Here is a 15929-nt window from a genome sequence, read left to right as displayed (position 1 = left end):
CCATGTAGCTTTGGATTTTTTTCTTCCTCATTAATAAAACCCTTCATTTAAAAACTGCATTTTGTGTTTACTTGTGTTATCTTTGACTAATGTTTAAATTTGTTTGATGATCTGAAACATTTATGTGAGGAAAACATGCAAAAAAGTAAGAAATCAGGAAGGGGGCAAACACTTTTTCACACCACTGTATATACACATATATTCCTGATAACAATAATTTAGTTTTGCTTTATATGTCTTCATTTAGTGCTACTTTTATATGCTTTTTTTGTTATTTTATTTTATTGCCTCTCATATCCTGTCATTTCATCCTCAAAATAAATGTAGGGATGGAGCTAGAGCTGAATTTAATTGTGTAATCCTGTATTTTATTAGGGGAGACTGCGGTGTGTCATTGTTCTGCTGAGAAGGTGATTGGCTTCAGTCTGTGATCCCCTCAGGACCTTACACCTCCAGGACCCTGAGACGGACAGGGGAAATTGTGGCTGGCCCCTCCCACCCTGGAACAAATTCTTTGTGACACCCGCCTCCGACAGGAAGCTGCGGTCCATCAGGACCAAAACCTCATGCCACAAAAACATTTTCTTCCTGACTGTAGTTGGCCTCATCAACAACACCCAGGACCTCCAATGACATGGACTCTTATAACCCACAGCCCATCGCCTGCTTAATATTTTTGCTCATACTGCACTAAACTGTGCATAAACACCTATATTGCACATATTTGTTGTGTTATAGTACTTTTTAAAAGTGTCTTTGTCATATTTTTATTGTAATTCTTCTTATTTTTTATGCATGCACCAAAAACCAAAGTAAATTCCTTGCTAGTAAAAACCTACTTGGCAACAAATCCTTCTCTGATTCTGATTTTAATGACAATAAAGCTGAACTTTTCTGTACGACATACAGATTAAGCTAAACTGGCACTATGTGTAGATCACTGATGATGCAGATAGAAAACATTTGCTGGCTATCAACTGTGATGTTTCAGCACATCAGATGACTGAAAGTGGGAAGTCTCTTTCATTAGTTCGAGGAGGGGTGAGACTGTCATGATCATTTGTTAGAGGTAATTAAAAGAGACAAATGATTTCTATGAGATTATCAGGAGTGACATGTCTCCCCAGAAAACTGCACTGACTGTCTGGCTTCCTCCTAACATCCCTCCTGTCTCCTTCTCTGGGTTTCAGTCTAATAATGTTGTACAAATTAATTGCTTTATTAGATTTTGGCTGATCTCCCAGAAATTCATTTCATATTCTGCACCAAAGTCAAAGTCACTTGTCTGGGCATGCTTAACAGAACAGCTTAACAGTCTGTCTGGAAATTGGTTAGCAGCCCACTGTTTAAATAAAGCCCCCCCCCCTTGAGTTACGATGTTGAATAATATCCTGAAACGTTATGATGTCACAGTAACGCTGACCTCTGACCTTTTGGATGTAAAATTCCACAACTTCATAATTTTATCCTATTGGACATTTGTGTAAAATTTTGTCATAGTGTACAAATTCTTGAGTTATGGCTAAAAACATGTTTTGTGAGGTCACAGTGACCTTTGATGACCAAATTCTAATCAGTCCATCATTGAGTCCTTGTGGAAGTTTGTGCCTAATTCTAGGATATTCCCTAAATGTGTTCTTGAGATATCACATCCACAAGAATGATACGGATGGGGTCACAGTGACCTTGACCTTTGACCGCTAAATTCTAATCAGTTCATTGTTGAGTTCAAGTGGATGGGTGAGTCAAATGTGAAGAAATTCACTCAAATTGTTGTTGAGATGTGGCGTTCACAAGAATAAGACAGACAAGGCCACAGTGACCTTGACCTTTGACCTACAACCACCAAAATATAATTAGTTTACACTTAAGTCCAAGTGGACAGTTGTACCAAATTTGAAAAAAATCCTTCAAGTTATCGTGTTCATAAGAATAGGACATATGGATGGACGGATGGACGGAAAACCCGAAAACATAATGCCTCCAGCCACAGCTATTGCCAGGGTGGAGGCAATCTAAAAATAGATTTACTGTCTAAGCAGAGGTAATCACAGCCAGTACAAAATACACGATAAAAACTGCAAGTCTTTCCACAAACTGAGGACTTTATTATCACGTTTTAAGTGCAAAGGAACCAGTGTGCATGTTTAGTGCAACCAGACCATTCAGTACAATACAGTTCAGTGATGGAAAATCATCTCTACAAACACTGCTTGCTGCAGTCCTCACTGCTGGACAGAGCAGAGGTGACTTTATCTTATAAAAAGGTAGTATGATTATGATTACTATGATTATTATCAGCTGGTCGTAGCAGTTTGTCGTAGATGTTTGCTCCCGGGACCGGATGGCACAGCATCCAGTTACAGGTGAAGGAAGAGGGAATCATGGGAAGGAACGCTGAGTCACAGCAGGGCTTTACTCCTTGGAGAACATGTGCAGGACCAGGTCGCACACGCGGTTGCTGTAGCCGAACTCGTTGTCGTACCTGCAGACAGACAATGAACAGAGACTGAGGTTATGGACAGAGTGGGGAATACGTGATATTCATGACTGAAAAAAACTGTGCCATTAGAGGGAAGCATGAACGATAGAATTATAGAGATTTCACTGACTTTGTCTCAGAGCAAAGATCATTAAAACAAAATGTCAAAAGCAGTTGTTTTCTCCACATGCAGCTGGATACATTTATACACAAGGTTATTAGAAATTCAGTTATAGCCATTTCAGTCACATGAAATGCTTTTTACATGCTTTTTAAACTTCTTCCAGTCAGCAGGGATGCCAGCATCCTCCACCAACATACGGCCTTTAAGAGGCTGTAATGGACTGAGTATTACAGCTAGGGTGAAAAGATCCAAGGAATCCATTAGTACCAAATTTAGGCAAAATTTTGGTGAGGGAAAATGCAGCATTGCCATTTTCACAAAGATCCCTTGACCTCTAACCTCAAGATATCGATTAGACAAGACAAGATTAGTCCCCAGTGTAGCCATTTTCTGGACCATTTTTTGAAACTTAACCTTCTTGTATTAACTGACCTATAGTGATCTCTGGGATAATAAGAGCCCCATGAAACTTTACAGCCACAAGCTAGAAACCTCAAGCATTTAGAGGAGGAATGGCTTTCATGGGTATATTGACAATAAGATGGTTTCTCAGCAGTTTCCAGACCAGAAGTGCTCATCATCCAATCGCTTCAAAAATTCAATTCTTCCAAAAAATCTTGACCATTTTTATTAATTCTTGAGAGGTTTAAATATAGCACCAAATCTGTGTAACAAATGGTATCAACCCAAAAATTGCTGCAGCTAGTTATAACACAATGGAGCATGGGCACACGTACTGTTAAAGCAGAACACCAGGTGAATATAAACTTCATGGCTTCACCAGCTAAACAAAGCTGGAAACCCTCCGACCTTATTACTGTATATGTATATCTAAAGTCTGATCCATTAATAGCACCATCAGCTGACCAGTGTTTCCACTGAAGTCACACTGCTTGACATGATCCTGCTGCTGCACCGCACGCTGTTCACTCACCATGAAACCAGCTTGACAAAGTGTTCGTTGAGTGCGATGCCGGCGCCGGCATCAAAGATGGAGGAGTGAGGGTCGCTGTTGAAGTCTGTGGACACAACCTGAGCAGAGAGAGGCGAACACAGCTGTTTATACGTGCACAGGTGTAGTTGATATAGATAAATGCAATTTATTTTTTCAGTGACTTTTAGTGAAAATAAAAACACTTTTAGTTCTTTCAGGCCAAAAGAATGAATGAAAAGTTTTCTAATTAAAGCTGTGAGGACACCCTGATCTGCCACTCATTACAGATGTGCTGCCATCTAGTGGCTCTCATATGGACCTACACACACACACTCCCAGGAACATGACAGCTGACTGGTGTTACATGTTGAAAATTCTAAATAAAAATAAATAAAATTAGACATATTTTGTGTACCTGGTCCTCTGTGTATGCCAGGAATCCCTTCATAGGTCCCTCAGCAGCGGCCTTGACCACCTTCTTGATGTCATCGTACTTGGCCTGGAGAACGAGACATTTTAATTGTCAGGTGAAGATTTACATCATAGACAAGAAACTATGGGTTTGTTTTCAAGCACCGCAAAGTCTAAATAACAGGTTCTATGAATAACAAATCTTCAAAAAAATTCTTCCCCTTTGACCCAAAATTTTCACTCAAAAATAAAGATCTAGTAAAATAGGGGAAAAGGGAAATCATCAGCTATGTTTTGGTTCCAAAGTAAACCAGTCACTTGGTTAAACTGTTATAGCTATGTGATCGATAATAAACTTCATGTTATTGTAAAAGTTTGAGAGATACTTACGGGCTTCTCCAGACGGACGGTCAGATCAACGACAGAGACGTTGGGGGTGGGGACACGGAAGGCCATACCAGTCAGTTTGCTGTAAGAACAAGACCGTCAAGAGTCAGACAAAAAGTAAAAACATCAACACACCTTGCCTTTTATTCCCCACTTGATCACCCTGATTACCTCAGGGAAATCTTTTTCACCTCCAGATGTCAAGCTCAGCTAGGAAACAGTTTATGGTCTATCCCAATGCTTGCCGTAAGTACTCAGCTGCCTACTTGTTAAAGGTAACTTCAGTATTTTTCAACCTGGACCCCTTTTTCCATGTTTCTGTGTCTAGCTGACTTATGGAGACAATAATTTTTGAAATTGCTAACCAGATGTGGTGATTGTTGGAAAAGTGAAAGACAAACCAAGGTAGCTTTTGTTTTGTTTCTGTCATCTTTGAAGGAAGTGTGTTTTACCGTGACAAAATTACATTTTATCTAAATGGAGTCTGGTAGGTTTGGTGATAGTAATTTCAGGCCTGCTTCTGGTTAAACAAAAAGACCTCAGTCTTTAAAAGGTCTGTCTCTCTAGGGATCCTTTCCATAATATTGTCAAACACTTAGAATAATAATCTGAGCCTGTCAGTGGCAAAAACAAACACTTTTAAGACATGTAAACTGAGGGTGCGCTGTTGCCCTGAATGATTACATTGCAGCCTGTTGCAACTGACAACTGCAGCCCTCCTGCTCAGTATTGGACTATTTTCATAAATTGTTTCTCCCATTAGTCACACAGAAACATGGGAAAATCGGGTTACCTTAGTTACCCTTTAACATATTTTCTAGTGTGTGTAGAGAACACACTTGCCCTCATGCTATTGATGGGATCATCTTGTAGCCTACACAAATCCACGAATCATATCAACAGAATTAAATGATTTCCTTAAAAATTTTGGCAAGATAAATGTATTTTTCACCAACGTGACTGCTTGATCCTCTGGCTGAATGGTGGTCTGCTTACTTATGTCACACTATATAAAAATAAGGTGAAAGTGACTCATACCCGTTCAGCTCGGGGACGACCTTGCCCACGGCCTTGGCGGCTCCGGTGGAGGCAGGGATGATGTTCTGGGAGGCACCACGTCCATCCCTCCACAGCTTACCAGAGGGACCATCAACGGTCTTCTGTGTGGCGGTGATGGCGTGGACTGTGCTCTGGAAGAGAGGGAGCACAAGGTCACATTAGAAAATAGATTTATGATTGGTCTATAAAATAATCTGATGAATTGATGACAAACACAGTCATCAGTTTTGACTGCTCAGTTCAAACTCTGAAAACGTGAGTATAAAGTTTTAATTTCCTTTCCTTCTGTCCTCAGATGCTCTGTAGCCTAATATCAGGTGTCAGTGTGAAACAGGATGTAAATGAAGTTACTGCTGCATGAAATTTTAATCAATGAACTGTCTGAGTTCTTTACCATGAGACCCTCAATGATGCCGAAGTTGTCGTTGATGACCTTGGCGAGGGGAGCCAGGCAGTTGGTTGTGCAGGAAGCGTTGCTATGGAGACAGACAGAGACTACAGGTTACAGACGATACAAAGTTGCGGTACTACTGAGTGCACAGCCACTCACAGTATGTCTTAAGAGATAATCTTGGTTTGACATCTGATTTTTTGGCAGAGCATTTAAAAGCATCCAGATGTTCACATATTTCCTCTCCAAGTTTGATGACACTTGACTGGATACTGCATCACACTAACATGAGGACCAGACGTCAGTCCAGCCAAACAGACATGTCTTACTTCTGATTATGAATATGTCCAAAACTGAAGGTCATCATCACAAAAATAAAACTAAGATTAAAACTAGAGAAGCTATAAAAGAACAAAGTAAACCAAACTACACCTTTTAGCTTTTAAAAAAAAGCAGGTGTAACCAATGCAAAGTGAGGAAAAAACAGATTCATAATATCCTACTCTCCATGTCTTAGCATCTTTAAGACTTTTAAAAGCTTGATTTTAGAAATTTATCTCTGGTTAAGGCCTTATTTTAGATCAGCACATTCAGTGCCTCTCAAGACTTATTCCACAGGAACCCTGGTTTAAATTCACCATCAGTCCGTACAAAAACTGTACTGTTCTGAATGTCCATGCCAATGAATTATATCTAAGTGACTCATTCATATCCAGAATTAGCAGTGACTCACCTGACAACCTTCATGGAGTTGTCATACTTCTCGTGGTTGACGCCCATGACGAACATGGGTGCGTCAGCGCTGGGGGCAGAGATCACCACCCTCTTAGCACCGCCCTTCAGGTGAGCCTGGAGGGACGCACAAGAGGTCAAATGTCTAGAAATAGCTAATTCGATAACCTTCATGCATTCTGAATGAATACAGGAATCATGTAGCTTTGAAACACATCATAGACCATCTAATGTAATTTGCTGAAACTACACATTCTTATAGTCATCTTCCAGTAAAATCAGCCTGGGAGCAGTTGATGAACTTACAGAGGCTTTCTCGATGGTGGTGAACACACCGGTGGACTCCACAACGTAGTCGGCGCCAGCATCACTCCATTTGATGTTGGCGGGGTCCCTCCTGTTTGATTACATCACATAATAAGAGAGGTTAGACAACATCTGGACTGTGCTGGAAACAGACTCACAGATACAGCTGATTAAAAAATGCACATACTCGTGGAAGACCATGATGTGCATTTTGCCGATGACCAGCTTGCCGCCCTCGGCCTTCACCTCTCCGTGCTTCCATGGACCGTGAGTGGAGTCATACTTGAACATGTAGACCTGCAGGAGGGGAAGACATGATGAGAGGAACGGTTAAAAAACAAGGAAAAACACAGGTATTGATGCTGCATCTTACAGAAAACAACCTATATGAATAAAATAAAAATAGACTTCTGCTCCTCCTGTTGGTTCTGTTTTCAGGCTTTAGAAAATCTAACCCATGACAGGCGACTTTGGCCCTTCACAGGTCATTTCAGAGAGAGGTCGTCCATACTGGCTGTTCAACAACAGATTTGTTTGTACGTCCCTCAGTGAAAGCCTGATTCAGCGGTGGAGAATCTTGCCTAGACAGTTGCTGTTTCAACATTGGCAACAACTGCCTATGCTGCAAAGCAACCCAAAAAAGAAGGACAGACTTGTGAAAAAAAAAGAGTCTAAAGAGAGTCTGACAATGTTTCAGAGATGGAGAGAAAATATTGCTAATAGTTTAGCTTTCTGCTAACTAGGTTCACAACTTCAGGTTCATGTTTATATAACCAATGTTCGCTAGAGCCTTGAATCCCAGAACGTCATCCACCTCACTCCCCGCTGCAACTGATTAGCTCGCCAGGAGGAGAGCGGGCAGCGGCTCCGCAAATGAATCGGCCGCAGCAACCCGAATCCAGCCAGTGCAAACCCCACCTCTGGGGACAAGACAGCCCTAACTGCACCACCCCGTAGTGATGGCCAAATGAAGCCTCATGAAGCATTTTCTTTATTTTATGAGCCCACTAGTTGGCGCTCTTGGTTTAAAAAGGGATGCTCAAAGAATGGCCATTCAATGTGCTTTCAATCTTTTGTTGAAAAAAAGCGCCATCTAGTGGGCTTATAAAATTTGGCCATCACTACCCACCAGCTCTCTGTCTCCACTTAAGGCTTTAAAATGTCTCCCCCCTAATTTTGTAACTTCTAACTAACTAACTTCTAACTAATCTAACTTTTACACTGCCTTCCAGAATTGTTCATTTCCATATTTCGCTAAGATATATACTTTTATCCAAAATCAACTTTGGAAAGAGAAAAACAAAACAATCATGAACCATTTGGATGAACTGTTCCTCTCAGAAAGAAGAGACTAAAGGAAGTCCTCTCACCATGTAGTCCAGATCGATGAAGGGATCGTTGATGGCCACAACCTCGACCTTGCCACCCTGAGCGGCAGCACGGGTCACCAGACGGCCGATACGTCCGAATCTGAAATGCAGGAGGGTGCAGTCAGCATGGTGAAGCCAAACTCAGCAGGATCACAGTGGGATCACTGTGTTAAGACCCCATTTATTTAGCAGTTTAGACAATTAAAACACAGTGACAACCAGACATGAAGCTCTTGAGGAGATGTTTTGTCTCCCCAGTAAAGTCTGCAAAACCCCTCAGGTCCCTCTGTCTCTGAACTCTTGACTTGTCCAAACTAAATAATTTAAAAACCTCTTTTATCTTTATTTTTAGAGCAGCTTTATGTGTAAAACAAAAGACTGCTTCTTCCACTTCACACCACCTTTCCCCTCTCTGACCAGCAGGAGGCACTGAAAGACAAATTATTATGGGAGTCACAGCGGGGGACAGCAGGGCCATACAAGGCCTGCCAACCTTCACTGAAGATAACAATGGTTGGCGCCGGCAGCCAGAGGCCTGTTTACACCTAATATGGCTGCCGTCACGGCAGGTCAAACAGCAAGGGGCCCGAAACTGGAGAGCGGAGCAAATGCAGGGCAAAGATGTTTAATCTGGAGCAGCGCAGATCTTTATAATTTGATCTTTATGATCACCTACATCGTTTATTTTGACGCACAGGAGGAGAGAGGAGAAGGAAGCAGACGTGGACGAGGGCAAAGTTACCTCCCAGACACAGACTGACTTATAAAAAGGTCACACATCAACCACAGGAAAATAGAAACATACTGTAGGGGAACTGTCCAAATCCACTCAGGTCCAGTCCTGATAAATCTGAACTAGTGTGGGATTAATAGCACAGTTTGACAGTTTAAAAGAATATTTGAGAGCCTGTGAAAGCTTTGGCTGAATGCAGGCGATGTTTTAAGGGCAATTAAAAGGAAAAAAAAGTCCTAGCTTTGTTAATACACCCCCCATCTGACTATTAATGACAAGTAAAAATTCTAACTACCTGTGTGGAAACAATATCAGAGCTCAAAAGCAAGGTTGTAGGTGTCAGCATTGTGGAGGTGTAGACTTTGAGCATCAAACAATTTTTTCTTTGCAAGTTTTTGAGTACTCTGTAATAATTTAATGCAAGTACTGGAATATAGAAGTTATTACCTGCATTTTTTTTCCCACCAATTTCTGTTTTTTCCATTACTTATGGTGTAAATGTCTTAATTTTGTCAAAATAAAAGTCCTTTTTATGAAGGGGGGAAAATGCAGGTGCTCTAAATATTGTGGGGGTTTTGTCCCCTGCGTCTCCCTGAGATAGTAATGGTTGTCAGGTTCGCCATTTTCAACTGTTATGAGGAATTGGCAGCCAAATGCTGGCCTTTGGTTGCCATCTGTGCATCCCCTTTTCAACATATATAAAATAGAGACAGCAAACAGTGAACCCTGCACCCCAAAATATATAAGGGGGAAAGCAGAGCTTGCAGCATATGGAGACCATGACATCAAGCATCTATGGAATCACTTTCAACCTGTCCTACAGAGACAAAACCCTATAAATGAGGAAATTGTCTTGGCAGAGTGGATTCAACTGACGGCTCCCTGCCAATGTAAGGTGGCGTGCTATTTCTAGTGCAAGTTATGGAGGCCACCAGGAGAGGTCTGCCCACATTCTGATGCGACATGATGTGCTGTCAGCTCTCCCAGTCTCTTCAGCTGCATGTGAGAGGGGATTCAGCTGTCTAAGCAGAATCGAGTCAGACTGGAGTTCATCTCTGAAAGTAGAGATGATGGAAAAGTTGATGTCTGTGTCACTCAAGAGACCCACGATCCCACACTTCAACGCTGAAGGGCCACTGAAACTGTTGTGGGAATCAGCCCAAAGGTCCTAGCAGCCAAAAATTGAAACTGAGAGAACAGATGAACAAGTAACAACACTTAAGATTCAAATTCTGTTAAGTATGAGATAAAACACTACTCCTAAAAATGTTTGTTAATTCATCCCTGCGATAAAGATTTTTTTTTTTTTTTTTTTAAATGTTATGTCACATTTTTATTATCAAGTTGACTAAAAATGACAACTGTATTTTCCGGTCTGGCCTGGCAACCACTTTTAAAGATAGCGTTTAGCCTTGAATATGGCTGACTTGTGCAATATTGTGTGACTGACAAATCCTGAGCGGTTCCTGCTTGTGTTTCACAAGTTTTATGTGTGAAAAAATAAATGAGTAAATAAATGAATTCAGTCGTAGAAGCACAGAGAGCAGAGTTGCCCAATGATAAGTAAAGTTCAGCCGGTGAAATCTGTATCTTTGCCCAGTTTGTCCATACAACAGAAATAATGGCCGTCTGATACGAACATACTGTTTAACCTTTATCAGAGCACAGACGAGCCTCTGCAGTCACGCAGACTTTTCTTTAGTGACAATATAAACTGAACAAGGCATGTTGAACTAACCTCAGTCAACACTATACAAACAATAACTCATTCGTAACTGCATTTATTCAAGAAAAAGGCAGATTGTGTCAACTGACTCGTGGATTGGGAAATAATAGGAACCTGTCTGTGACTTCAACCCAAGCATGACTGTAAATGTGCCAGAAGTTACTGTGTCTCCAACATGAAACAGCAACAAGGACTATTTGATGAAGCAGGAAGTGCCTATGTATAGTTATCAAGCTAATGAAGCCATGAGGGAGTTCAGTGCCTTGCTCAAGGGCCAAGTGGAAAAAAGAAATGCTGCCACAGTGTGATGTATGATGTGTGCTTCACATGTTGAGCACTGACTGACTCCTGTTATGTAACGTCGCATGTCTCCAGCACTCAGGAGTCACATTACATGTCTACTGCATGTACAGTATGGGACAGTTTGAACTCTGTGACATAGACGGTCACACGCTCTGCATGCTGACCTATCTAAGGAAAGGTCAGGGTGCTCCAGGAAGTTAAAACTGTTCCTGGTAACAAGGTTGTCAGTGATGGTGGAAGGTCATAGCTACAGTTCCATATTCAACTTTTGTCATGTGATCTAAAGCGCAAAAGCATTTTTTTACATGACAGTGTATGTTTTTTATCCAAAGCACCTTTGGTAGTAAACAAACTCTAAAATTTTCGGATATTTTTTTTTCTCTACATACTTATAGGCTACTAATGCCGTCCTATAGGGCTGATATATAGGAGACAGCACAATGTCACATTAGCGTTCCATCCAATGAAACTGCCTTGTGCTCAGCTCATGAAAAGAATGTTTTGTCTACAGACCATAGACTGTATAAAATAATGGACCCACTGGTTTGTAGACTCCTGTCTAGAAGCCTCTAGTTCGGTACCTCTCCTTTCGCATTAGAGTCTATGAGGGCTGACTCTGTTTTAGCGCCCGCCTAAAGTTGCCAGCGGGGCATTGGGTGCAGGTGAGTCTGTTTCCCTTTTGTTAGAATGATGTTTCCCTGCCCAGTCGCCGGAAGAAAATGCTGGCATTATATGTTTCTGCAAACCACAAATACATTTCATTTACACGTTTCATATATATCACATCAACATTCTTAAAGTGCTGTAAAATATCAGCTGACTTTGTCATCAACTAGTGACGGGGACGGTGGATGGGGTGACATCAAGGCGAGATGGCTGAACACTGTTGGAGACCATTTCTGCTATTTCTGCCAAGATAGTGCAGCAAAATTCTGGGTAATTTAAGCCAAAACATGTTCTTTTCCCAAATGTAACCAAGTGGCTTCTGTGCCTAAACTTAACAACATGTTAACCACAACATTGCTGATCTGTAACATATCCGTGGTTTGCAGAAAAGTTCAATGTCAGCACTTTTTTCTGGCAGTTGGTTGGTTTCCTGCAGCGCTTATATCAGAACATTTTGCAGTGATGTGATTAGAAAAACTTTTTAGACCCATCGTTTTTGAAACTTCGTACGGTCTTTTATAAGTAAATGTGAAATTAAAACTTTTTAAGGTCCTGCGGCCGCTCTGCAAAAAGTAAATCACTGGCATAACACTATAAAACTGCAGACTTAAACAAATCCCCATAGGGAAACTTTTTCTCTGAATTTAAGGAATTTTAACTATTTACTGTAGTGGCAGTGGGCAGACACAGTGCAGTGCCAGGGTCCAACTATTGTTCTTTTAAGTATTTCTAATAAGCAACTTGCATGTCTTTGCAGTGGGAGGAAACCCCAGGTGATTACTGGCAAAACATGCAAACAAGTTTGTCAATTATAAAATCTCTGTCTAAATTTCTGCCTTCTGTCACAGGAAGAATGGACATGAAGGAAAACTGTCAGTGGACATCAGACTTTCACTCAGTTAGTTTTGGGTAGCCACCAAACAGCCAGAAGGCCAAAATGGACCAGAGCCCATCTTCTGTTTCTGAGGCTCAGTGTTGGTGTTGGTACGAGGCCAGGATCAAGGAGCTAAATCTCCCTGCAGCTCCACAGCAGCTGCTTCACGGAGGAGGAGAAAATGTTTCGCTGGTGATCTCTAAGTCTGAGCAGCGTCTCTAAACTGCCGGCCGGATGATCTCTGAACTTCAGCGGAAAGGTTAGAGGGTTATTAATAGACGAGGGGAGAATAAAAAGAATGTGACAGCTGAGGGGAGAAGCGATACAGACAGAGAAGGGGATTGGAGGGGTCTGAAGGGTGTGGAAGAAGAGGGATGCCAACCGTGACACCACAACACTGCCGGACTATAAATAACCAGAGAATAGACGGGTCCTGTCCAGAGTCCTGTCCTATCACCACCACCAGCAGCATTTAGATGAAGAAAGAGTCTCAAATAAAGGGGAAAAGATAAAGACGCTCTCTTTTCAAGGGTACATGATACATTCATTTGGTAGATGCTAGGAGACAGACTATCAAACCCCAGACCCTATGACTATAGCCAGGGATAAGCCTAAAATTAATTAAACATTTCTATTGGTTGTATTTGACTTTACATTTTCTCAATTGATTATTTTCTTGATTAATAATACAAATACTAATGCTGAAAATTCACAATTTTCCAGAACCCACGGTGATGTATTCTTGTGTCCAAAACCCAGTTATTCAGTTTAATAAATATCAACATTTAATCCAGGGTATGGAGAAGTGTGTCTGCTTTTCTTTATACCCAAAACATGAATTTATGACTTCATGTGCTGAAGAGAAAAATCAGATCATCTCCTTGCTAACTCACATCCTCTTTTCGAATTTCCTCTCCTTCCACTGACTCCCCTACTCACTTGTTTCAAAGTAAATCTCATATAATCATTTGAGGGTCACAGAAACATCGCCTGGGTCCTGACTGAGCCAAGAGGACCTTCACACCCCATCTACTGGATGCTTATAATATTAGTGGTTTAGGAAATTAAGGCTTTTCTACTCTCCAAAGTGGAAAAGCAGCTAAAAAAGAACATCAGTGGGTCCCTGTAAAGCCCACTGAATGAGTCACAGGATGCTCAGACTGCAGGATGCCATAGTTTCATGTTTCTTGATATGTAGAGGATCAACTTGAGGATTATGGATGCAGCTGACCAAGAGACCTTTTTTTTTACTTGCTGCCTTGAAGATCATCATGATAGCCACACATCAAATACTTCCACAAAGAAAATTGTTTTTGTTATGTTTGTTTGTATTTTTCTCCTATTTCATGACTGTTTTGTCATTAAATGCCACCGCATGTGTTTGCAAAGACTCCTGCCCCCACATCTGCCTCTTCAACATCCCATTTAAAGTTTTCCAGTGCAACACAGAATCTGCTGCCCTTTAGAGAGCTCTGCACAATTAGTGATTTGGAGTCTAATGAGAGCTTTAGTCTGGAGGTCCATGCCAGAGGACATTGCTACACAAAATGACACAAGTTGTAAAATATGAGAGCTTTAAGTGAGTAAAATTTAAATAAAAAGCATCAACTTACCCATTGATTCCAATCTTCACCATTTTGTCTGATATGGTCTAGTCCTCACTGTAGGGGAAATAATTAAAGACACATTTAATATAGATTTCATTCAAAAACAACCAAGTACAACTTGAAACAAGAAATCCACAAATACACAATATCTATATTTACACTACTTGACCAAAACCTTCAATAAAAATCAGGTAAGCACTGCAGAAATTAATTTAAATTAGATTTATCAAAAATGAACTTTTTAAGCATCATGTAGTTTCATTAGAAGACAAATTTCAGGAATTATAAAATGTCCGTTTTCAGACAGTTTGTGGAATAAAAAACCAGAGCTGAAGTCTGAAAAGTTTTCAGTCAAACTGTAAAGGAGAAGAAGTAATAGGTTACCGTTCGTGAAGGCACCTCGGTCTTGTCAGTCCTCAGAGGAGAAGTGAAAGCAGGGGACGAGCTGAGGTCTCACCGCCATTTATCCCCCGCCGCGCCGTCGGACACGCCCCCAGTCAGAATGTCAAGGTCGCGTGCTGCTGCCTTTAAAGACATTGCAGCCAGATTTCTAAAAGAAGAAACGAACTTTCATTCAGAAACAATAAAACGTGTTTTATTTAATACACTCAGGAGTATTGCTGCTAAAGCCTCACTTTGGTTAATGTTAATAATGCCTAATAGTCTAAGGTTAATATTAAAGGTCTCATATTATGCTCACTTTCAGTTTCATACTTGCATGTGGGACTTCTACCAGAACATGTTTACATGCTGTAATGTTTAAAATGCACATTATTTTTCTCACACTGTCTGCCTGGATATGTATTCACCTTAACACTCCGTTATAGCGCCAGTCTCTTAAAGCCCCCCCCCCCCCCAAAAAAAAGCCCAGTTCCCCCTGACCATAGACTGTATATAAAGATGGACAATGCATCTGTACTGACCCCCACTGTACAGAAGTGAATATTAGAATTAGAATTAGAATTAGAAAGCTTTATTGTCATTATATATAAATATNAAGCCCAGTTCCCCCTGACCATAGACTGTATATAAAGATGGACAATGCATCTGTACTGACCCCCACTGTACAGAAGTGAATATTAGAATTAGAATTAGAATTAGAAAGCTTTATTGTCATTATATATAAATATAACAAGATTACAGGTGCTGCTCCTTTGTTCTCAGTACAATAAATAAATGACAACATAAAACAGATAACAAACATGACAACATATCACATACACAGCAATGAATAAAACAGTGCTAAAAGAGATTTAGAAATAAATAAGTAAAACCAGCAGTCGGTTAATTGCACATTACTACATTGATGTTGATATTGCACAGTACTTGTATTGCACATATTATTGCCTGTTTAGAGTTCTTATTGCCCAGGGAAAGTAGCTGTTTGTCAGTCTGGTGGTTCGGGCTTTGATTGACCTGTAGCGCCTGCCTGAGGGCAACAGGTTAAACAGATGATGTGCTGGGTGATAAGAGTCATCCCGGATATGGTCGCTGCCATCTTGCTCTGGTGATGTCATTCAGCATCTGCACAGTAGCGATCTCCGTGGTACCAAGTTTGCTCATGCACCGATTAGTCGCTAGCTTTGTTTTATAGCATTAAATAAAACAAACACTTGAGCATACAGTACCGTAAACTACCGCAAATGACAGAAACCATCTCTAGGAAAAAATGTGTTTGATGTGTACTAGTTTTTAGTTTGGCTCACGTCCCATCCACTACCATGGAGAAGTTGGGTTTTATGACCTATTCTGCAGCCAGCCACCAGGGGGTGATTGCGATGTTTTGGCTTCACTTTTGGGTCGCTGTCGTTGTCCGCCTTTGTA

At 40.9% G+C, this 15929-nt stretch overlaps 1 protein-coding gene across 1 annotated transcript; it reads right to left on the bottom strand.

Moving 5' to 3' along the window:
- Window positions 1-2084: 2084 nt before the first annotated feature.
- On the bottom strand, window positions 2085-14582 carry LOC126384112 (glyceraldehyde-3-phosphate dehydrogenase-like). The gene is made up of 12 exons (XM_050035022.1): window positions 14490-14582; window positions 14112-14159; window positions 8197-8296; window positions 7014-7123; window positions 6827-6917; window positions 6522-6637; window positions 5792-5873; window positions 5377-5528; window positions 4342-4420; window positions 3956-4039; window positions 3541-3638; window positions 2085-2485 (listed from the first exon to the last, which is right to left on the bottom strand). The coding sequence occupies exons 2-12, from the start codon at window positions 14132-14134 to the stop codon at window positions 2416-2418; spliced, it is 1005 nt and encodes a 334-aa protein (XP_049890979.1). The 5' UTR covers window positions 14135-14159; window positions 14490-14582; the 3' UTR covers window positions 2085-2415.
- Between the last annotated feature and the right edge of the window lie 1347 nt (window positions 14583-15929).

The sequence above is a fragment of the Epinephelus moara genome, chromosome 22 (assembly GCF_006386435.1).
Source record: "Epinephelus moara isolate mb chromosome 22, YSFRI_EMoa_1.0, whole genome shotgun sequence".
NCBI lineage: Eukaryota > Metazoa > Chordata > Actinopteri > Perciformes > Serranidae > Epinephelus > Epinephelus moara.
The sequence above is the reverse complement of the archived record's forward strand: the minus strand, read 5'-3'. Positions and strand labels throughout refer to the sequence as shown.